The sequence below is a fragment of the Delphinapterus leucas genome, chromosome 12 (assembly GCF_059928025.1).
Source record: "Delphinapterus leucas isolate spDelLeu-1000000601 "Yukka" chromosome 12, BTC_Dleu_Yukka2, whole genome shotgun sequence".
In the NCBI taxonomy this organism is placed as follows: Eukaryota; Metazoa; Chordata; class Mammalia; order Artiodactyla; family Monodontidae; genus Delphinapterus; species Delphinapterus leucas.
The window spans coordinates 43,144,463-43,169,552 of NC_143140.1; the positions used below are offsets into that span (position 1 = coordinate 43,144,463).

At 43.6% G+C, this 25,090-nt stretch overlaps 1 protein-coding gene across 1 annotated transcript in view; it reads right to left on the reverse strand.

Moving 5' to 3' along the window:
• Positions 1-5,474: 5,474 nt before the first annotated feature.
• The window catches only part of POPDC1 (popeye domain cAMP effector 1), a 39,207-nt gene continuing 19,591 nt past the window's right edge, over positions 5,475-25,090 (reverse strand). The window contains exon 8 of the mRNA XM_022562549.3: positions 5,475-5,954. Within this exon, the coding sequence (XP_022418257.2) occupies positions 5,830-5,954 (125 nt within the window). The 3' untranslated portion in view covers positions 5,475-5,829. The remainder of the gene's footprint in view (positions 5,955-25,090) is intronic.

Genomic DNA, 25,090 nt, shown 5'->3' on the forward strand with positions numbered 1-25,090 from the left:
CCAGAGAAGTCCCCTAACTCGTGTATTTTAAATGCCTATAACAGTCTTTTGTAAATAGTAGGCACTCAAGAGACAGCTATTATTACTCATCACATTATATTGTAATTATTCTTATAGCAAAATGTATCAATACTAATAAGGAGAAGAGTTAAAAGAGGTCAGATGAGAACAATAAAAATAGTGGGAAGCACAATGAAAAAGGTTAGCGAGGCCTCCATGATAACAGAAACCCTTTAAAGAGAAATGAGTTCGTTCTGTTTTCCGTTCATCACGGCCCCCATGGGAGGCTATGGCCTGAGGCTCGGCCCCTGGTCTGAGCTTTCTGCAGGGGACTCCGGGTTTCACCTCAGTCCGCGTCTGCACAAATGGCCTAATTATATGTAACCACCAGCGAATGGGAGCAGCTCTCAAGTTTTCATCATTTGCAGATAAATATCAAGAGGTAAATGGCGCTAATCATTTTCCCCTGAAGGCTCCCTTCCTCTGTGAGCTGGGTTTTGGTTATGGGACCTCATTTACTCAGCTGTGAGGTAGTTTAGCTTCGTTCAAACCACGTTTGCTTCTGCTGGTCTGTCATGCAAGAAGTCAGAGGGTGAAATCCCCAGCCACAAGGCTTCGTCCCCAGGAGCGGGCCCAGGGCTGGTCCCGCGATGTGGAGTCCTGCCTGTACCGGGCAGCTGGGCCAGGCAAATGGGGCAGAAAAGCAGAAAGCTTCGCTGCATGCCAGGAAGCCGTGAATTCTCTCATGACAGGATAATGAAGGAGGCTGGGAGAGCTTGACGGTCAGGGGGGATATGTCTGCCCCTAGTATATAGCAAGGAATTTTTTTTTTTTAATGTAGGACCTTGTTGTTCATCTGTTTTATATATAGTAGTGTGTATCTGCTAATACTAAACTCCTAATTTATCCGTCCCCCGTCCCCTTTCCCTTTTGCTAACCATAAGTTTGTTTTCTGTCTGTGAGTCTGTTTCTGTTTTGTAAGTAAGTTCATTTGTATCATATTTGAGATTCCACATACAAGTTATATCATACATTTGTCTTTCTCTGTCTGACTTAACTTCACTTAGTATGATAATCTCTAGGTCCATCCATGTTGCTGCAGCAAGGAAATATTGATGTAGCGTGTTCATTCATATGTATTCATCACACATACACCTTAGCAGAAAATTTTTTACATATTGGTGACATGGCTTATTGAGAAAGAGAATTAATTACTTTGCTCGTCATGTAAGATGCCTCTTCTAGTTGGGTCTAGTCTTGGGGCTGATCAGGGCAAGTTTATTAGGTGCCAAGGACCTACTATCAAGGGCCAAGAGATGGGCTGCCCAGTTCCCTTTCCAACACCGAGCACGGGTGATGGGAGGAGAGAAGTGTTTCTCCGTGAATAGAATAGACCCAGGGGAGGGGTTCTGGCTCCTCTATGTGACCCCTTGTGTTGCTGAATCTCAGAAAACTAGAAGAGAATGTTCAGATGCAGTGTATTAAAAAGTTGAAATCTATCCTCACAGTGTAACTCTGGAGGCTTCTCAATTGCTCCATCCAGGCAACACTGCCCACTGCCTCGTGGCCCTTTCTTTTCACGGCCAAAGGCAGCAAGATCGCAGGCTTTTGAAACTAAGTGGAACTAACTCAAGAGCATGCCCTCTGCAGGTCTGCTCAGATTACCTAAACCAGAGAAATTCCCATAACCTCTGAAGGTTCTTGAACCTTTGGGCATGGCGTTAGGGCAAATCAGCTACATGTAAGAGACATGAAATTAAAAATATGCACATATTCCAAGTAAGAAATTTATTTGATCAAATGACAATATGTGAAGATATTTTAAACTGTAAGGCTCCATTCAGTCGAAATGTAAATTTATTATAAAGTAAAATGGTATCAGTGTAAATGGCACCTAAAAGCAGAAAGAATGCAATCCCTATAAATAATGTGTCTGTAAAACCCATTCACAAAATCCTTGTGTACTTTAAAACTAGATTGCAAGTATATCAGTAAAATCTGTGAATAGTACTTAAAGTGGGTTTCTTAAATTTCCCTTACAATATGTTGTTACATACAAGGTACTTGGGGTCCTGTGATGATCAGAGCATGGCTACCATGAGTGAGAAGATGTGTCCCGAGTGCATGGCAACCTCGAGTTCCCTGCACAGTGTCCTAACCCTTCACATCCTTGGGAATTTGAATTGAGTGGGTGGGAATTTCTAATCACTCTAGTTGGGGATAATTAGAAAAAGAGGTTGGGAAACCAGGGTTGGAAAGAGGGAAGGGAGGGGAAACGGGGTCAACGGTTTCTGCAGAGCAACTTTAGAAATGACCAAGAAGGGCTTCCCTGGTGGCGCAGTGGTTGGGAGTCCGCCTGCCGATTCAGGGGACACGGGTTGGTGCCCCGGTCCAGGAAGATCCCACATGCCGCGGAGCGGCTGGGCCCATGAGCCGTGGCCACTGAGCCTGCACGTCCGGAGCCTGTGCTCCGCAACGGGAGAGGCCACAGCAGTGAGAGGCCCGTGTATCGCAAAAAAAAAAAAAAAAAGAAGAAATGACCAAGAAAATGGATTTTAAAAATAATAATAACAGTGAATCCTTGGAGCTGTACCTCAGGGTCTGCACCAAGCCCCAAGGGTTGGGACTGACCAGCCTTCCCAAGTGCTCGGCCAGGAGCCACCATGCACTAGCATGAAATCTTCACTGGCAGGCAAGGTCATCACCTGGGTACACTGGAGACAGGGCAGAGTATGTAGGTTACACAACGTTTCCTAAATATTTTTTCCAGCATCCAAGTGACTCTGCCTTTGGGGCCATGATAGGGCCTGGGAGGCAGGAATCAGCAGCTCCAAGTTACAGAATCAGAAAAACTTCAGGCATATGGAAGGAGAACCAGACACGAAGAAGGTGGCGTCTCCCAGTGGGCACAGCATTAAAGTGAAATGGACCATAGGGAGAAACGGAAAAGATCCCAGGAAGCTAAGTGAAAAATAATTATGTAGCACCCATTATTACTAATTTAAGATCTAGAAACATCATAGGGTTTGTGCTATTAATTTATAAATATAATATTTATGAGGGCTTGCAAAATATCATAACTGACATACATTCTGGTATAAACATTACAGTCCAGCTTCATACAACGGACTTGATGTTACATTTAAATGTAGTAGATTTGGGGTAATATACAGAATAATTTTTACAGACCATTTTCTGGACCTTGGTCACACAGCTAAGTGAAGGCCAAAGAACACAGGAAGCATCTCATTGGTGGCTTTGGCAGCAAACATGTTTTTTATCTATGCGTTATACAAAGATACACTTGTTCATTTGTATACATAAATTTATAAAAATTATTCATAGGTGATCTTTTATGTTTTCTTATCTGCTTCTTTGCTATCAAGTCTAGTGGGAAGACTACTCAATGTCTTCAGCTCCTTTTCTCTGAGACTAACTGTTGTCCTTAGAGGGATGTATTTAAAAATAGTTTCGTGTTTCCCATTCAAGCTAAATGGCTCTTTGAAGATTCCTAATCTTTTTTTTTTTTTTTTTTTTTTTGCGGTACGCGGGCCTCTCACTGCTGTGGCCTCTCCCGTTGCGGAGCACAGGCTCCGGACGCGCAGGCTCAGCGGCCATGGCTCACGGGCACAGCTGCTCTGCGGCATGTGGGATCTTCCCGGACCGGGGCACGAACCCATGTCCCCTGCATCGGCAGGCGGACTCTCAACCACTGTGCCACCAGGTAAGCCCAAGATTCCTAATCTTGAAATTACAATCTTCCTTATCAATGGCACTGATGTGCACACATGTTTTAATAAAACCAGTAAATGACTTCATATCACCTAATTTTAGCAGTGCGCTTTTAAACATGTTTGTTCCCAGCACTATAGAAAATAACCTCCAAACACATCCAGGCTGATCATTAGAGATAACACCCTCTGTTGTCTGTGGTTGACAAAGTGAGACAAACCTGAAGATGGGTCAGGGTAAGAAAATCTCAAGGTTCTGTGGATTCACAGAACATTAAAAACATGGCTTTAGCAGCATCTAAAATTACTTTCTACTCAGAGAAGGATGTAATATCTAATTACTCCATAGAGTGATTTTGTAAATTAGGTCTTATGCATGTGTAAACTCAATGGCCTACATAGCTTCACTCCAATAGTTAAAGGAAAGCAGTATTAACACCATTATCTTATATACTTGATTCGAGCATTGAAAGAAAGAGTTCAACCTATTATATCTTTATAGTCTTAAAGCCAAGGCAAAGTCATTCACCTGTGTTTCATTTCCCCAAATAAATTTCTAATTTAGCAAGGAGAAGAGACCACTATAGTGGGAAAGTGAAGTCAGCCTTTCTACCGTGAGGCTAATAAGCCAGGATTTGATGAGTATGTTAGGAGCTGGACACCCAGTCTGTGGAAGGTTTCTCAGTGAGTGACCAAGCATGTAAATTTGACTCAAGCGAAATTACTAAAATAACTGGCTTTAAAAAATGAGTTTAGGAAAATGAGGTGACCCTGGAGTAGCTTATTTTTATATCTCCTCTCACAGAAATCACCTCTTGGCAAAAGATGCTTTTGGCTCAGCTCACCTGAAAATGATTTCACTGGGAACTTTTCTTAGCTGTTTAACATAATGGGACTGACTCAGAGTTGGTTCCAGTGGATGACACAAAATAAAGGTAGTGGGGCATGATGGAGCACAGCCCATCAGGGGGCTTCCCCCAACTAGGTGGCCTGGTGGAGGGCCACAGTCACACTGACCCGCTGGATGATTTAAGCAGACTTCGAATTTCCCAAACACCAGCATGTCTGGAATGCAGGCCCTCACAGCGCCATCTAGGCCGGGCGATCATGGCAGAGCTTGTGGTGGACCGTCTGCCCGCACACAGCTGTGTTCTTGTTTGCATCTCTGGCACCTGGTCCCTGGCACACACAGTAAGGAGACATCTATGGACCTGGAGGAACCATCTGCATGTCAGCATAGCAGCTGAAGAGTGCGGCGGCTCCGTCTGCCTCGTCATTCTGCGACACTTGTTTGGCCACTTGACTCTCCGGTCCTCCCACCCCAAGGAACGTGCTTCCCACAGCAGAGTGTGGGGCAAGCTGGGCTGGTTTAGTCAAAGGCCGACCCCAGGCTCAGAACCGCTTCCACTGTTAACTTTTCCAGCTTTAGGGCTCAGCCCAACTTCCAAACAGTATAATATAAGGGTAGTGTGAGCAAAGTCTGACGAGCTTTGTTCATTATCAAGCTATCCACACAATGCCCACAAAAGGAAAGCAGTCTAGTAGAATGACGTGTCTGGCCTGAGAGAAAAATATACATGAATCGCATCACACCTTTCTTTAAAATTTTCCGGCCAAAAAATCAACTGAGCGAAGCCTGAGATTCCCTGCTTTTTAATGTTACCTTAGCCTCAATTTCAAACTTACATTGTTTGTTAAAACTATCAAACGGACAGCCCCATTGCCACGGCAGAGAAAAAACTGTCTCTGACGAAAAGGAACAGCTCGGAAAGATAAGTGAAGGCATTTGCAATGACAAAGCGCTAAGATTTTTTTAAGTTAAATGATAACATATCTAGAAAACACTGTGAAAAAATATCTCTCAAAAATAGCACTCGGTTTAGTCAGAAGGCTCAGTGGAACAGAAAGCTGACCAGTAAAAAGAGAAGATAACCTTCCCATGTTTTGAATCTCCCTCCCTTTCCTGCCCTCAGACTCTCCCAGGCTGGGAGTATCAATATTAAAGCAGAACAATTGAAAAGCTGTGAAAAAGTGCTGGTATTTTTCAGGATCTCTTCCAGACAGTTTCCCTCTTGGTAACGTGAATCCTCTCTTGGGATCAAGGCCAGCGACGAACTTGAAGCGTATTCGAGGACACGGGTTCAAAGACCTCGTCATCGTTTTCCGCCCCTTCCTCTATTGGGTTCATCTTCGCAGAGGCTCGCTGGTGTAGGGGTGACACATCTGTCAGAGACACAGAAAGAAGAACCACTTAACGGACAGCCTTCCCTGATTCCCTGATGCTGGCCTGATCAATGGCAAACTCCAACTGGAAGATAAAACTCTCTGGGCATCTATAGCTGGCACCAGGAATGCAGTTTCCGTAAATACTGTATTTTTTTAACTTAATTTTTATTTTATATTGGAATACAGTTGATTTACAATGTTGTGTTAGTTTCAGGTGTACAGCAAAGTGACTCAGTTATACATATATGTATATCCACTCTTTTTCAGATTCTTTTCCCAGAGAGGTTATTACAGAATATTGAGTAGCGTTCCCTGTGCTCTACAGGAGGACCTTGTTGATTATCTGTTTTATATATAGCAGTGTGTATGTTAATCCCAAACTCCTAATTTATCCCTCCCTCCCCCACACCTTTCCCCTCTGGTAACCATAAGTTTGTTTTCAAAGTCTGTGAGTCTGTTTCTGTTTTGTAAATAAGTTCGTTTGCATTAGTTTTTTAGATTCCACACATGTGATATCACACGATATTTGTGCTTCTCTGGCTTACTTCACTTAGTATGATAATCTCTAGGTCCCTCCATGTTCCTGCAAATGGCATTATTTCATTTTTGTGGCTGATATTCCATTGTATATATGTATCACATCTTCTTTATTCATTCCTCTGTCAATTGACATTTAGGTTGCTTCCATGTCTTGGCTACTGTAAATACTGCTGCAGTGAACATTGGGGTGAATATACCTTTTTGAACTATGGTTTTCTCTGGATATATGCCCAGGAGTGGGATTGCAGAATCATATGGTAGCTCTATTTTTAGTTTAAGGAACCTCCATACTGTTTTCCGTACTGGCTGCAACAATTTACGTTCCCACCAACAGTGTAGGAGGGTTCCCTTTTCTCCACACCCTCTCCAGTATTTATTTGTAAACTTTTTGATGATGGCTATTCTGACTGGTGTGAGATGATACCTCCTAGTTTTGATTTGCATTTCCGTAATAATTAGCAACATTGAGCATCTTGTCATATGGCTTTTGGCCATCTGTATATCTTCTTTGGAGAAGTGTCTATGTAAATCTTCTGCCCATTTTTTTTTTGCGGTACGCGGGCCTGTCACTGTTGTGGCCTCTCCCGTTGCGGAGCACAGGCTCCGGACGCGCAGGCTCAGCGGCCATGGCTCACGGACGCAGCCGCTCCGCGGCATGTGGGATCTTCCCGGACCGGGGCACGAACCCACGTCCCCTGCATCACCAGGTGGACTGTCAACCACTGCACCACCAGGGAAGCCCTGCCCATTTTTTGATTGGATTTTTTTTTTTTTATTGAGCTGCATGAGCTGTTTGTATATTTTGGAGATTAATCCCTTGTTGGTTGCACCATTTGCAAATATTTTCTCCCATTCTGTAGGTTGTCTTTTGGGTTTTTTTATGGTTTCCTTTGCTGTGCAAAAGCTTTTAAATTTAATTAGGTCCCATTTGTTTATTTTTGTTATTATTTCTATTACTCTAGGTGACTGATCCAAAAATATATTGCTGTGATTTATGTCAAAGTGTGTCCTACCTATGTTCTCCTCTAGGAGTTTTATAGTATCTGGTCTTACATTTAGGTCTTTAATCCATTTTGAGTTTATTTTTGTGCATGGTGTTAGAGAAGGTTCGAATTCCATTCTTTTACATGTAGCTGTCCAGTTTTCCCAGCACCAGTTATTGAAGAGACTGTCTTTTCTCCATTGTATAGTCTTGCCTCCTTTGTCATAGATTAATTGACCATAGGTGCATGGTTTATTGCTGGGATTTCTATCCTGTTCCATTGATCTATATTTCTGTTTTTGTGCCACTACCATACTGTTCTGATTACCATAGCTTTGTAATAGTATAGTCTGAAGTCAGGGAGCCTGATTCCTCCAGCTCCATTTTTCTTTTTCAAGATTACTTTGGCTATTTGAGGTCTTTTGTGTTTCCATACAAATTTTAAAATATTTTGTTCTAGTTCTGTGAAAAATACCATTGGTACTTTGATAGAGATTGCATTGAATCTGTAGATTGCCTTGGGGAGAATAGTCATTTAACCATATTGATTCTTCCAGTCCAAGAACACGGTGTATCTTTCCATCTGTTTGTGTCATCTTTGATTTCTTTCATCAGTGTCTTATAGTTTTCAAAGTACAGGTCTTTTGCCTCCTTAGGTAAGTTTATTCTTAGGTATTTCATTCTTTTTGATGCAATGGTATATGGGAGTTTTCTTTCTTTTAAAAAAAAATAAATTTATTTATTTTATTTATTATTTTTGGCTGTGTTGGGTCTTCGTTGCTGCATGCGGGATTTCTGTAGTTGCGGCAAGCGGGGGCTACTCTTTGTTGTAGTGTGCAGGCTTCTCATTGCAGTGGCTTCTCTTTTTGCGGAGCACGGGCTCTAGGAGCGTGGGCTTCAGTAGATGTGACTCGTGGGCTTCAGTAGTTGTGACTCACGGGCTATAGAGCACAGGCTCAGTAGTTGTGGCACACGGGCTTAGTTGCTCCGCGGCATGTGGGATCTTCCCAGACCAGGGCTCAAACCCGTATCCCCTGCATTGGCAGGCGGATTCTTAACCACTGTGCCACCAGGGAAACCCCATGGGAGTTTTCTTAATTTCTCTTTCTGATCTTTCTTTGTTAGTGTATAGACATGCAACAGATTTCTGTGTATTAATTTTGTTGTTTTTAAAACATTTTTAAAATATTTTATTTATTTATTTTTTGGCTGCATTGGGTCTTCATTGCTGTGTGTGGGCTTTCTTTAGTTGTGGCGAGGGGGGGCTATTCTTCATTGTGGTGCATGGGCTTCTCATTGCAGTGGCTTCCCTTGCTGTGGAGCACGGGCTCTAGGTGTGCGGGCTTCAGTAGTTGTAGCACACAGGCTCAATAGTTGTGGTTTGTGGGCTCTAGAGCGTAGGCTCAGTAGTTGTGGCGCATGGGCTTAGTTGCTCCATGGCATGTGGGATCTTCCCGGATCAGGGATCGAACCTGAGTCCCCTGCATTGGCAGGCGGATTCTTAAGCACTGCGCCACCAGGGAAGTCCCTCTGTATATTAATTTCGTATCCTGCAACTTTACCGAATTCATTGATGAGCTCTAGTAGTTTTCTGGTAGCATCTTTAGGATTTTCTATGTATAGTATCATGTCATCTGCAAACGGTGACAGTTTTACTTCTTTTTTTCCAATTTGGATCCCTTTTATTTCTTTTTCTTCTCTGATTGCTGTGCATGCCAAATCATTTTGGATAAGACCAAATATCAAGGGCCTTTTGGCATGGACCAAATGTCTCCATGGACATTCTGGACAGGACCAAATACGACCAAATATCAAGGACCTTGGTGTGGACGAAATGTCTTATGGACCAAATGCAAGGCATGAAAGTCAAGAAGCCTTTCGTAGTCCGTGAGAACAGATGTGGAGGGGATGCCACTGCAGATGCCTGGATGGTATGAGCTTCTCAAACATATGCAGCTCCCAGTGGGTTGCCCCAAGGTCTGCTTAGAACTCAGAATGCACACTCCTACAGTAACATCATATGTGGTGATTCGAGTCCCTTGAAGGCTGGTTTAAGTCCTAATTTCCCTAAAGAATGGTTCTACTCCAAAATTATAGAACCTAACACCATCTGGATCACCACCTAAAAGAACATTTCTTTTTTTTTTTTTTTTTTTTGCGGTGCATGGGCCTCTCACTGCTGTGGCCTCTCCCGCTGCGGAGCACAGGCTCCGGACGTGCAGGCACAGTGGCCATGGCTCACGGGCCCAGCCGCTCTGTGGCATGTGGGATCTTCCCAGACCGGGGCACGAACCCGTGTCCCCTGCATCAGCAGGCGGACTCTCAACCACTGCGCCAGGGAAGCCCTAAAAGAACATTTCTTGCCACCACCTGTCCAGCCACTACCTGGACTGACGGGGGAGAGGGAGAGAGAGAAGGTGGTGAGAAGGAGAATCCAGGCATGCAGGAGGGAAGAGCCGGGTGGAGGAAATAAATCCCAAATGGCAGCGGATAAGAAACCAAACAATAACTCACGCGTTCTGTCCATCCCTCATTCGTTCATGCATTCACCAAATGCTAATTGAGCATCTACTGTAATGCACACCATGCTTGATGCAGAAAAAAACATTATCTAACAGTAAGAGTAAAAGGTATTATAAATGGGTACATGGGCTTCTCAAGGTGCCTAATATTACAGCAAACTCTCTTCCATACTGTTCCCACGTTCCATGTCAGGCTCCGCTTTGTCATGGTCTCCCTTGGCCCTACCCATGCCTGTGCCGGATTCTTGCTCTGCCCTCCAGCAGGGCGGGGTCAGTTAGCAATCAATCAACCAGCAAACGCTGAACTCAGGCTGGGGGTGAGGTTGATGATGGAGGAACAGTGGGTGAAATCTGACTCTTCAAATACTTGCTGTACAGCAAAGGACAGTAGCAGGATTCTATGAAGACACAAAGCAGAAAGCCTACAAGAAATTTATCAAGATCAGCTGTTAACCCCTGGCCAGAATCAGCTGCAGACCAGAGGGTGCAGCAACCCTGAGAGCGTTCAGCGAGGAGGAGGGGTGGGGGCCGGCCGTGTGCTCCATGCACGGATTGGAGTGTGGGAGGCAGTGAACGGTGGTCAGGACCAGAGGCTCAAGGAAACACTTCCAGGGTTCAGATCCTTGCTGTGCCGCTTCCTGGCTGTGCGACCTGTCCTCCATTACTAAACCTCTCTAAGCCTGTTTCTCTGTGGAAAGGAGATGTTCACAGGACCTGCCTCATGGGGTTGTTGGGAGGGTTAAACAAAATAATGGAATGTGCTTGGCACGGTGCTGGGCACATAGGAGATGTCACTGTCATTTTTTTCAAGATATATATATTTTTCATTTCACCTTTATTCATTTGGATGAAAAGTATACTACATTGCTTACTTAACTGATAGAATTTTGAGATCAGGATAAAGATACCTGGGAAATGGACTTTTGGGGGCCTGATATGTACACATCTTGGGGGGGAGGCTCTGTGTGTTCCTTCCATGGACAGCTTTGGAATCAACGTGGCCATTGTTAGGAGAGAACATTAATATCGTATTTAGCAAGAAATGATGTTCGTTTACATATAAATTATTTTAACTTAAGAAGTCTCTTTGGCATATATGACATTTATCACTGTTTTCCAGTTAAAGATTCACATAACATCATTACATAAACATTAAAAAAACTTTTTGTTAATTTTATCGAAGTACAGTTGAGGTACAGTATTATGTAAGTTACAGGTGTACATTACAGCGATTCACAGTTTTTAAAGTTTATATTCCACTTAGTTATTACAAAATGTTAGCTATATTCCTGTGCTGTACAATATATACTTGTAGCTTATTTATACAGTTTGTGCCTCTTGACCCCCTATCCCTATCTTGTTCCTCTCCCTTCCCTCTCCCCATTGGTAACCACTAGTTCTCTATAAGTCTGGTTTTTTTTTTGTTAGATTCACTAGTTTGTCGTATTTTTTAGATTCCACACATAAGTGATCTCACGCAGTATTTGTCTTTATCTGACTTATTTCACACAGCATAATACCTTCCAAGTCCACCCATGTTGTTGCAAATGGCAACATTTCATTCTTTTTTATGGTTGAGGTTTTTTTGGGGGGTGGGAGGAAGCAATAAGTTACATACAATAACTGTCATTTAATTATTAACTCTACAGTCATTGCCACACATATGGGGAGATGCCCTGATCCACAGCCACATCTTCCAACATGAAAAGATCATAATTACACAGGGCTGGACTTCAGCAGAGCTAGTGTGTTTGTTGTATATACATGGCAATTGTTCACTTTCCAACATTTACAGTCAATTAAAGTACTGAGTTTCCAGAGAGACAACTACTGACGTAAACGGTAGAAAATCACCCTCGATTAAAATAGTCCAAGAACACAATTCTGCCTCTGAGCACAGCAGGGGAGAATCTCTCAGACACGTTCTTTGTATCCCTTTTTACACAGGTGACAGCAGACACACCAAACATAACCTCAGATTCGCACGTCTACTCGAATGGCAACGTGACCTATCTGTGAGACCTTGGGCAGGTTACTTCACCTCTCTGTGCCTCAATTTCTCTATCTGTAAAATAGAAATCATAATAATACCATCTACTCCACATGGTGGTTAAGAGGATTACATGACTCGACACTTGTTAAGTTCTTACATCTGTGCCTAGGATGTTATAATCCCTTTGTAAATGTAAGTCAGTAAAACGAGTTAATAATAAGGCCTTAGGAGAGCAATGGCCTAAATCATTAGGAAACTTGTTAAAATTCATCGTCACTCATAGGAACAGCACATAAAGGAAATGGGACTTGTGCTCAAATAGGGGTTTGTGTTTCTCAATCTAAGAGTGCAGCAAAATTGTTTTTTGGTTTTTTTTTTTTAAGAAAAAACAATAGCCATGGCTTCCATCATATTTCTAGCCTCAAGTTATGATTGGGTCTCATGAAATATTAACTTAGGCTGAGTATTTGCAGACAGATAAAACCCTCAGAACAAGCAAGATGGCACGTCTAAGAGCATTATGCCCAATCCGTTACGTAGAGCATTCAGACCTAAGTGTACGACACACATAACACAAACACGCCCAACGCATTTGGGCTGGGGAAGTGGGGGAAATTGGTTTGTAGTTTTTAAGCCCATCTATCAAACCAGGGGTGACGTTCTGTGGTAATGTGAGGGTGCTGTCTACATCGGGGCCAAAATGTAATCTGCCCCCTTAACTAACCTCACCAATCACTGCCTTTTTCCATTGAGAGAGAATGGAGAGAGGACCCAATCCCACTGGAAATGACCTAGAGAAACTTTGTGAGAACTTTCAGCTTCTCTGTTGTTGACTGAAAAAAGAATGCACACCCTAAACGTTGAGAATTATGTTTTATTTGGCGAACAAAACTGAGGACTTAAGGCCGGGACACAGCCTCTCAGATAGATCGCTCTGGGAGATGGCTCCAAAGAGGGAAGGGAGAAGCCAGGATACGTAGGAGTTTTCGCAACAAAGACCAGGGAGTCAGAGCATCAGAAGATTACTGTTAATTAAAGGAAACAAGACATCGCAAGTTAAGGAAGTTAGCGCTTTTCTGGGTATCGGAAGAGGCAGGAGTCTGGGCTCACTGAAATCATTTCTTTGCTATGCACCTCAGCTATCTGGGGCCAGGATCCTGTGCTTTCGCATCCTGAGTCCCCTCAGGGTGCACGGTCAGGGGGTGGTGGCGGTGGCAGACTGCTAGATGGCGGGCATCCTGTTTCTCTCCTGAGCTCCTTCAGGGCTCACCGTCAGGGTGGCTGTAACATCTTTTGTCTACTGATATAGCAGGCAACATTTTTTTTTCACTGATACTGTGAAAGAATTTATTCTGTCCCCACTCTATTTACCTGGGAAAGGAAGAGCTATAGTGCTTATGATGTAATGGTAAAAGATAGTCAAGCAAGAGTCATCCACAGTCCTGGGGTGACATCCAGGGGCCTCCTTCCCTTCTGGTCCAAGCTCTAGCAAACTCACTGCTCCCCAAATCCAGCCCATCCTTTTCCTTTTCTCCCCTTGCTTTTCTCTCCCTCCGACTGGTTTCTCCATTCTCCTCTCTACCCACCAAATTCCTATCCACTCCTCAAGGTGCGGTTCAAGCCCCACCTCCTTCCTTTGTAATCTTTCCTAATTCCTTCTGTGGGGAGATTCTGTTCTCCACCGGACAACAAATACTTGCATCTCTCCCTTACTGGAGAACAAGCATTTTGAGGGCAGTCATCACTGCCCCTTCTCTCCTGCAGCCTCTCTGAAGCACCCACACATAGCCAGGTCCTTGATAATTACTGAGTACATGAGAAAAATCCCTCCTCCGAAACTCTGCACAGGGCCTTCAGAAAGCCGATCCTGAGGACTTGGGAATATCACATGGCCATCAGACTGGATCTCTGAGGGTCAGGTCCCTGCCCTGGCAGTGGGGTGGCCACCCGAGTCCCTCAAGCGCATGCAGGTCTCGGGTTACGGTAAAACCTCGCTATGAAAGGTGACTGTTATCACTATATTCTTTATCACATCCCCTGAGGGACATCACTTTCGTATCATTGATGATTCGACAGTGCTTATAGCACAGGCAGGAGTACTGTCCCCTCAAGTCAGCATCAGTGAAGTTTGTCAGTATCGTCACCTGCTACAAAGTTTCCATCCAATCAGCAAAGAGAATCCCCAAGTGACTACAAGGCTGAGAGGCTGGGTTAAATGTTGGGGAAATAAAAACGAATCAAACATAGTCTCTGCCCCTGTATCATTTTACGTCTCAGGAACTACACTGTACTTTCGGGAGCAATTCATTCTCACCGTATCCATGTCATTATTTCTAATTTATACTCAGAGGCTAAATAAAGCAAGGACAACCAGGACACCTGTGAAGGAAATAGAGACGGGGAGATGCTGTGGATAAACGCCTTTCCCACCGGGGCGGGACCCACTCGGAAACGTATTTGGCCAGGGTAAACCAGGAGGCCCCGACGGCCCAGCGAGACTGCCAGCCCTTGTGCTCTTTTCACACAGAGAAGAAGAGATGCCCTTTCAGCCTTTGTGGCTGCGTTAGGGCCCACCAGCCCCCCAACACCCCAGTTCCCAGCACAGTGCCTGTTGCTCTTTCTCCATCGGCAGATGTACTGGAAGGTGACAGGGACACCGTCTGACTTGTAGCTGCCGGAAGCCGCCAGAGCCAGCCGGCTGCCTGACCCCTCGACAGGAATCAGAGTCGCAGAGAGAGTCCACTCTCTGTCTCAACCTCAGGGAGCCTGGCTTCTGTACCACTAAGGGCCAAGTATGAGGTTCACCTGGCCCTACACAGGAACTGGCCACCGTCATGGCCAGGAGAAAGGCAGACTTCCCAGAGAAGGAGCTCACTCACCCTGGTGAACACCCGGTGTTCTCCACCCTCCACAGGACACCTGCTGGTTCAAGTGGAAAGGCTCAGGTCATCACGGTGCTGCCAGAAATCATTTCTTTGTCCGCTAATAAATCCAAACCCAATTTGGAGTATGAACAACAACGAAAAAAAGAATTCTGCTTTAAGGGGACTGTCTTACATTTCACAAGTTGAACATTAGTAAATTCTTTCTACAAGTTTGCCCAGTTCTTCATTAATCTTATGCATTGATGCATCCTCAGAACTTGGCCCAGAAGGCCCAATACCATCCCTAAGTAGGAGAACATGACGAGAGAACAGAGGAAGAAATTGAGCTTATCTTTAGCCAAATGCTTTTTCAAGTCACTTTTGCCCCTCGAGGACGTTACTGTGAGGTTCATGACCTCCGTATAATGCTTTACTTTTCATTTATCCCAAATTCTAGAGGGGCAAATCATTCCGTATCCACAAATTTTCCAGAAAACTGATTTTTATCCTTTTTCTATTAAAACCGCTTTCAGAGTTGGGAGACAGAAGTGGTTAACTATATCCTTTGGTGTTTATTATAATCAAGAAGAGATAATTAGCATTATTTTGGGCTATCAGCTATCAACACCTTCCAATTGGCACTGGCTGCCAATTAACACAGTTTACTCTAAAAGGATGTAAAACAAATGTCTTAGACTGAACTTCAGTCCAGACTTATCAGGTGTGAAATTGTTAAACGGTTCCATCGAGTTACTTTTGCTTGGGGCATGTTTCATATTATACCACGTGACAAAAACAAAAAACCCAAAAACCATCCCGCCAAGAAGACGTACACATCCCTTCCACAGATAGCAAGGCCTGGAAAAGGCACAGCCAGCGGAGCAGAATTTACTCTGAGCTGTGTACCACGTTCGGTGTGTTCAGGTGGGAAAGAGAACAGGAACACCAGGCAGCCCTCCTGAGGGTAAGAGAAAAACTCAAAACTCAGAAACACGGGCTCTGAGCAAATGCAGAAGACAGACTTAGAGGTAAGAGCCCTGAACCAAACAGTGGACACCTCCACACACGCCAGACCACAGGGGGTGACAACACTGGGGACACCCACGGGGGGCTTTGGATCTGGGAAAAGAGTCTCTTCTCAGCAGACCTGTTCAGGCAGTGGCTCGTGCTGGATCCTAGTTGAGAAGAAAAGGAGCTGGTGATTAAGACCCACTGTGCGTCCCTGAGGGTCATTGCCTGCAGTTGCAAACCAGCCAGGGGCCTCCACGGAGGATGGGCTCAGGCTGTCCTGCCAGGCCTTTTCCTGTCTTCCTAAAGTCCCGAGTTACAGAACGCCAGGAAGCCTTTTTCTACACAGACCACGGCGATCTTACATAAGAATCCATCGAAACTCTGCTATCCGCGTGGTAAAAAGTTAGGTAAGAGGCATTCCCTTTGATAGAGCCCTGTCCTTATTAAGCTTCTTTCTGTTTCAGGTGCTTATGATTACATGAGGGCCTGAGGGCCTCTCCTCACAGGAAAAAGTAAACAGACATATTTGTTGTTCTTAAATCCAGACTGAAGGTCACATGTGTTCCAGAGAATGAATAAGCGACCTCAAGTTTGATCTTCAAGTAAGTACAGGACCATGATATGAAGTTTGTCGAATGACTTCTCGCTCTGCTTCAGAAATACACTTTTTAACAAGGAGTGACACTTCTGTAAACTATCCGATATAATGTGGTAAGATTTTTCCCCCTTTTTTCTGTTAACTTTGATGACATTTACTTCATTCCTTTCAAAGTGTTCTTATTTTTATTATGTTGAACCATCTGGCCAACTGCTTTAGCAAGTAATTAAAAACCTTACAGGGGATTAGAATTTTAATTAGATTATACATTTTTTGATGAATGGGGATGGGGAAAAATTTTTTTTTTTTTTTAGGCTGGGAAATGTCATTTGTTTTTTGTTTTTTTTAACATCTTTATTGGAGTATAATTGCTTTACAATGGTGTGTTAGTTTCTGCTTTATAACAAAGTGAATCAGTTATACATATACATATGTTCCCATATGTCTTCCCTCTTGCGTCTCCCTCCCTCCCAAGCGGAAAAATTTAATGGCTTCTTTGCTAGAAAGGATTATCATCCCCTTTCCTGCCTTTACCTACTTACATCATAAAACTTTTTTAAATTAAAAAGAGGTTCTTTTCATTGAGGTCATAAGATTGTTTTAAATTGCAGAAACTGAATTTGGACTGAAGCTTTCTGAAGAAGGGTAGGTTTGGCCTTTGTACCTAATTTCCCTTGGAGGGACTCAGCACCAGCACTGAGGGACTCAAGCAAGGAAGTATACAGATTATCGCAATTACGGGGAGGAAGAGGAGGTTAGTGGCTCCTATGGGAGGTTCTCAGATCAGTTCCCGACTCCTGAGATGGGCGGTCGGCGCCCTGAGCTGCATGGCAACAGGTGTGAGTAGCCACGGAACAGCGAGAGTCCTGCAGCCCTTTTCTGCCCCAAAGAGAAAGCTTTAGGGCTGCAGAGCTGGTGGATAAACTCCGGGGAACAGGGAAGGCGGTTCCGGGATGGCAGCTGTGCAACAGACCCAGAGAATCACCAGTCCGGGTGAGGTACGAGGGTGGAAAGCTCTGTGAGGAAGGTCTGAGAAAAAGGGGACACGGAATTGATGGCCTGAGAGAGCGGGGATGTGAGACCAAAGAGGCAAGGATAAGGAAAAAGAGAGGCCACTGGAGATGCCCGTAAAAGCAGAAAGCAGTATGAAAAGGCATGGCTCAAAGGTGAAATAACTACTCAGAGTTTAAGGAGAAATGAAATGGATTCACCCGAAAGAAAAAGCAGCTTTAAGATACGGGGGATCTGGTGACTAAGACAGCCCTAAGAGCAAAGCGACAAAAAACTTCAGGGGAAAAAAAGGAGAGGCAAGGCATGAAGTAAACTGTAGTGTTATGTTTGTGTTTGACAAAAGCAGAATCCATTTGAACTTATTAGAAACAGTCTGCTTTGAAGAGATCAGGAATCATGACACTGGAACCTAAAGAAAGGGGTAGTCATAGCCCACTATTGGGTTCTGAATAAACCATAATGTCAACACTATTTACTTGTTTTAAACTTTACAAAACAACCCACAGACAAAGCAAGGAAGACCTAACTGCAAAGAGAACAGACGTATTTAATACCTCTGAACCATAATTTTAAAATGGATAAGATGGTAATTTGCATAGTATGTGTATTTTACCACATTAAAAACAATTTGAAAACAAGAGAGGGAACAGAAATGTGTATGTTATCAACCTTGATTGTTTGAAAGTTAAAGAAGAGACAACAGTTTGAAGGTAGCAGGGGGAAAGAGTAAGTAAGGGTAGGGATGCTAATGGTAGGGGTGCTAATGTCCTCACCTTTAAACAATGTTTCAAAGAGAAAAAAGAAATGGAGGTTTAAGTGTACTATTTAATGTTACAAAGGTAAACAATAAAGGAATAAAAACTAGTAGTATGATACTGAGCAGAAGGGGGAAGAGAAGTTAAAAGTGAGCTAAGTTAGGTTAGAAGATAAAGGTTAAGATTATAAATCAAATAACAGCCCATTATTCATCATTTTGGACAAAAATTGTTCCAATGTGATTGCTCTTAGGGAGCAGTTAGGTTGGAGGGGGTCAGTTCTTTTCACTGAGATATTTTTTTTACTACTTGATATCTATGTGTGTATATTAACTTGATAATTAAGAAAATTTTTGTTTAAAAGACTAAAAATAGATAACCAGTAAAATCCTATTACAGTCATTTTACAGATGAGAAAATGCTGGATGAGGATAGAGGCCATTTAAAGGGTTGGTGAGAGTGTGGGCCTTGGAGACGGCCCCCCAGCCAGGAGGGGCTGTGCTCCAAGGACCCAGAGGAGATGAATGTCATACTCCTCAACCTGAAACGGGGGAAACGTAACACTTACCTCACTGGGGGGTTGTGAAGATTAAATGAGAACATGTATGACAGTGGTCAGCATGTGTCAGTGGCTGCAGTAGGGGTTGAATATCCCCAAACAAGTTTACACTCACGTATGGTTATGCGTAAGGGCCAAAGCAAGGCAAGACCTTGTAACCCAGGGGTCCCCAAACCCCGGGCCCCGGACCAATATCAGTCTGCAGCCTGTTAGGTGCCGGGCCGCACATCGGGAGGTGAGTGGCAGGTGAGCGAGCAAAGCTTTATCTGCCACTCCCCATTGCTCCCCATCACTCGCATTACCACCTGAATCATCCCCCCACCCCGCCTGCATGCCCACCCCCGGGAAAATTGTCTTCCAGGAAACCGGTCCCTGGTGCCCAAAAGGTTGGGGACCGCTGTTGTAACCAATTCACCACTTCTTTGTTTCAGGGTTGGCCCAGTGGCCCTAACCAGGTTATTTAACCTCCCCCAGCTGCACTCTGCTCAACTACACAGTAGGAGCACTGCTTTTCACTAGCCCTCTTGGCGGGTCTGAGAATGGTTCACGGGCTCTTCCTCTGGGTACCTGCTGCCTGATCACATCCCTGTCTCTCTCTTTCCCTATAATTTTATGTAAAGCTTGTTGTTTATAAGCCTACCGTTGTTCACAGGGGGAACAAAATACAAATTGGGTTGAACAGACTATTTCATGAAACAAGAAGGTTGTATTGGCTTTTTGTATCTCTCCAGGTAAAAAAAATAGATAAGAGAGGTGAGGGAAGCTCATTACGTCAGATATGCTGCCTAGTCTTTACAGCCAAGAATACGAACCAGATGCAAACTAACTCAGCTTAGAGCAGACCTGTGCATCTAGGTCATATGAAATTAGTAGACTGTCCACAGCACCATCTTGACATTAATAAGAAAATACTTGTAAAGGTTTTTTGTCAGTAATAAATATCTCTATTCCATAGTCTATCTAAGAAATCATAAATTTTAATTATAATTTCTGAAAAAATACATGGTTTAAACTAGCAAAATCTTTCAAAGATGAGTTCTGACTGGGTCACCTACACTGACTCAGGATTTTCCAAAAACAAACAAACCAAACAATAGGTTCATTTAACCCCAATTAACTAAAATAAAGTTCTCAACTTTCAAGGAAACATAGTATGTCCACCTGTTGCCATGACAATGCCTGTGCTCAGCACCACTTATCATGATGGAACTGCCAAGTACAGTCAATCTCTGTGTGTGTGTGTTTTATACATCACACGTAGGGAGCCAAACCTTGTAAGGACGGAAAGACAAGGAGATGACAAGGCACCCTGATGAGCACGTTGGTCCAGGAGCAGAAAGAAGAAAGCTTATATCCATCTGAGGGCATTAAATCCTTCTCACACGTCCTGGACATCCTATCTCACAATCACACTTCTAAACATGGAACTCAAGTAAATGAAGCAACAGGAAAGCGAAAAAGAGTTAAATTAATTGGATTATGTGCTAGTGAATACACAGGAAAGTTTTTCTCAGACTATTTCATTATTTTACTTTCCTGCCTTTAAATGATCATTTGAAGTGGAATCCAGACCCTGGTAAAGAGTAGAGATCTCAGGGCTTCCTGGTGGTGCAGTGGTTGAGAGTCCGCCTGCCGATGCAGCGGACACGGGTTCGTGCCCCGGTCCGGGAAGATCCCACAGGCCGCGGAGCGGCTGGGCCCCGTGAGCCATGGCCGCTGAGCCTGCGCGCCCGGAGCCTGTGCTCTGCAACGGGAGAGGCCACAGCAGTGAGAGGCCTGCGTACCGAAAAAAGTAGAGCCTTCACCAGAATCTATGTGAGCCTCAAGAAATACAAGAAACATCTTAATCACAACCAGGGGAATGCAATCAGCCAAATTCCAGAATGCAGGGAATTCTACAGCCTCACTACTCAAGGCATAGTTCAGGGACCAGCCACATCAGTATCACGTGGGCACCTGTTAATAAACACATGGACTTCCAGGCCCCACCCCCATCTGCTGCACCAAAGCCTTTCATGAGATGTCCAAGTTACGCATATGCATAGATATGTTTAAGAATCTCTGCTCTATAGGACAAACAAAAGAAAACAAAAAGCTGAAACACAGACAGAAAGAGATGGAAAGGGAAGGGGAGCCTAGAGATTCCGAGACTTTTCAGCTCATGGCTCTTAAAGCTCCTGTTTTGAGGTAGCACTTGCCACTTTCACTCATGTCCCCTGGACCAGAGAAGTCACTTGGCCGGAACCACCATGAATGGGTACATCCTGATATTCATTTAAAAAATAATTATGAGAAATATTGAAATGGATTTTAATATTTAAATCTACTTCTACGTTTGAGTTAATGACTAGAATGAATAATGTCAAAGTTTTTTGGTTAGGAAAATATATAAAATAAATTTAGTTTTTACAGAGCAGCATTGCTCATCGTTCTGTAAGTACATACGTGAGGCAATGTGAAAGCTAACCCAAAGCTAACTGACTGGAGAATATTATTGGATAATTTTAAATGTCCCTGCGTAGAACCTCCATACAACGATTAAGGCCAAAATTTTCTTTGAAATGGAAATTAACTGGTCTAAGAAAACGTATTTGTGGCACTGCTTGGTCCTAATGAAGGATTCGGGGGATGGTAGGTTTCTTGAAGGAAGTGGGATGGAGGGGGAAGAAGTGACCTTTGGCAAACACTACCTTCTCCCTAAGTGTAGTGGGCTCGTCTACAAAGAGGTGAGTAATAGCGGCCGCTGTGCCCAGCTGGCAGAGTCATCAGGTTCAAATGCAAGAATGGGTGTGAAAGTGACCTGTAAATTATGAAGCACCGGTCAAACATTTCATGCATTTTTTTTCCTTTTCTTTTTAAACCACAGAGGCAATATGGTCTAAAATCATGGACTGAGGAATCAGACAGGATACGTCTGTCTGCCAGCACCTCCCCCTGAGGATCTGGAACAGTGAGTACACATCTCATATTCCCAATTTCCTCTCGGTAAAGTGAAATGATACTCATCACGGTAGATTGTGTTATTGTCAACATGCCTGCTTTCCCTCCCTTCCTGTGTAGCCCCTGAAGGAGGATTAAAGAGCCACCCATTCACGGTGGTTCTGGCCAAGTGACTTCTCTGGTCCAGGGGACATGAGTGAAAGTGGCAAGTGCTACCTCAAAACAGGAGGTTTTTTTTTTTTTTTTTTTGCGGTACGCGGACCTCTCACTGTTGTGGCCGCTCCTGTTGCGGAGCACAGGCTCCAGACGCACATGCTCAGCGGCCATGGCTCACGGGCCCAGCCGCTCCGCGGCATGTGGGATCTTCCCGGCCCGGGGCACGAACCCGTTTCCCCTGCATTGGCAGCGGACTCTCAACCACGGCGCCACCAGGGAAGCCCAAAACAGGAGTTTTAAGAGCCGTGGGGTGATTCTGCCACCACTGTCCTCCCTATGCCACAAGTGGCAGCTTACCCAAACAGCGGCTGCTCCTTTGGTGTTCCAGAGTGTGGAGGATACAAGCTGGAGCAGCATCCAGTGTGCAGGTGAAGGAGAAAGAAAGCATTGCAGCCAGAGATTCGGGGAACCGTCTGTTGGCACTGCGTCATCTAGTGAAAGCTAAGATAACTCTCCTCTGTGTAGACTGCAGTGAAGATTAAATGTGATTATGTATAGAGAATACCTGAAAAAAATAACACCTGCTATTGTCAGTAAATGTTTGTTCCCTTCTCTCCACTAGCATTCATGAAGCTGATGCTGTTGCTGAGAGCAGCTGCCCCAGCTGCCCCCATGTGCCCATCAAAAATCCAGACTAGTAAGAGCTTAGGCCCTTGTTTTAGGGACCTAACATTGACTGAGGCCTACTGCATGCTCAAAGTGTGCTAAATTTCGTTATTTCAGCCTAACAGTCCTGAGAGATTGGTTTTGTATTCTCTGTTTTACAAGGAATGTAATTTGTAATTTGGAAAAGTCGATGGCATATTGATGGATCTGGCAAGAGAAAAACGAAAACAGCCTTCAGTAGTTCCAGGATAAAATCTAAGTAAGAGAAACAAGAACTAACCAGTTTTTAATGAATCACGCGATAGGGTGAATTAAATAATTCATAATTAATATCAGTGTTGTGCTCAAATAATAATGTCTTTCATTAAACTGCAGGAGTGATGCCAAGAATGAAGACTGGTCAAAAGGAAGCAGGTATGGGGCTTCCCTGGTGGCGCAGTGGTTGGGGGTCCGCCTGCCGATGCAGGGGACACGGGTTCGTGCCCCGGTCCGGGAAGATCCCACATGCCGCGGAGCGGCCGCGCCCGTGAGCCATGGCCGCTGAGCCTGCGCATCCGGAGCCTGTGCTCCGCAACGGGAGAGGCCACAACAGTGAGAGGCCCGCGTACCGCAAAAAAAAAAAGGAAGCAGGTATGAACATGGATTTGCTGTGCGGTTCACACACACACACACACACACACACACACTCAAAAGTATGCACACATATGTGGCTCTATGCATTTGCATCAATATGTAAGATCTTATATAATAAACCTAAGGCTAAAATAATTAAATAAACAACATAAGCAAGTTGTACACATTTTCAGTACAGCAAAGTACAACTGGACAAGGGAACTGAGAAGTAAAGTTGCCCCCTCTGCCTCCAAGGGCTGCCTACTTCTTCACAGACACAGAAGCTTCAATTATCCATGTGGGGAATGGACTTTTGGATTAAACTCACGATTCACTATAAGGGAGAGGGAAGGAAACAGAGCAGGAGTTGTGACCAGATCCAGGCCTGTGCTGAGATATGACAGCTCATGTCAGATTAGAAAGGTCATACGGCTTACTCCAAGTGACACAGCTAAGAATTATTAGAGCAAGAACCCAGGTCTGTATGCACAACGTGTGTGATCCATCCACGGAACACCTGGAAATAAAGGTTTCTGAAGGCAAGTACAGTGCAAACATTAATCTTGAAAACATGTTCTAGTTCTGTTTAAACAACATACTCTAGAGAAGCTTTTTTTCTTTTTCTAAAATGTCCAAAAGATTTAGATAATACAAGAAAATATTACAGAAAAACAAAACTGATTTTAAGAAAACGAATGGCCATAGTATAAACTGCCCAGTCTCAGGGCTTCCTAAGCAAGACTGTGGGACTAAAAAAAAAAAGAAAAAAAAAAAAAAACTACAAAAAAAGATATTCTACAGGAAAAATAATTCACATACAATATTTCACTGTAATTCCCTTTCTGCTGGCCTTTCTTAGAAATCACTGTACATGTAATTAGGATGGGTCCATTTGAAAATGCTTACCGACCATCAAACTGTTTCAACAAGGCAGATAACACATCTGACATGCTAGTAGATTCAGAGTTTGGTCAACCTCAGCTGTACTTTCTAAAAGTTACTTTGGAATAAAATATAGCCGTTTCCACGTTCTCATTTGCGTTGTTCCTGAAATCTCTTTTAGGCCTACAATGCATTTCTATGCCTAGACTTTGCTTTGAAGCTTACATTGACATGGCCTTGTCAATTCCAGCCTCTCCTGACTATGCGATACTTAAAATCCTTAATCCGATTTATCTAAAGCATCCAAAGTTACAAGATCATTTACATAAACGCTTAGGGTTGTTAAATGCGTATCTGGATTTTCTTAAAAGTTACCTTGGATTAACATACAATTGTAAAGATTAATAATTTTTAGCTTATGCAGTGAGAGAATCTGTCTGCCTGTCTGCTCTTTCCCGTGAATTTGTTCCACAGTCTTATACTACCTTTCTTGGAATAATTCTTAAAATAATTTTAAGCATTAATGTTAAGCATTTAATCTTCAACATCTGTGCCATTAGTATTATTTAAAATGTTTTTAAACAATCGAAACTATAGTGGAATCTTGGAAAACTTGCCTCTTGGTGTGAATGAGGAGACTCACAGGGGTGTTGAGTGGCCTTCTTCATCTTTAGGAAAATTCCATTACCCACTCACCTGTTAACTTCTGGTGGTCACACTGAGATAACAGCTGGCAGTACAACCTCCAGCTGTTGCGTCCTACCATTTTAAACACGATGCTGGGCCTAGGCTTCCACTAAAATCATGAAAACAACAAGGCTTGGATACCCAGCAAACCGTATGGACTCGTTCATACTATTCTACTGAACCAGTGTTTGAGAAAAGCATATGGCAAAACAAGTGGACAGTTTCTGAAATGGAAATAAGCATTCTAGAGTTGGATTTTAACTGATGTGCAATCCAAAAAAAAAAAAAAAGCTAGAAAAGTTTCGATTATTTTTATTGTTACCTTTAGGTTGCCAAACACTTGCTACTTGAAAAG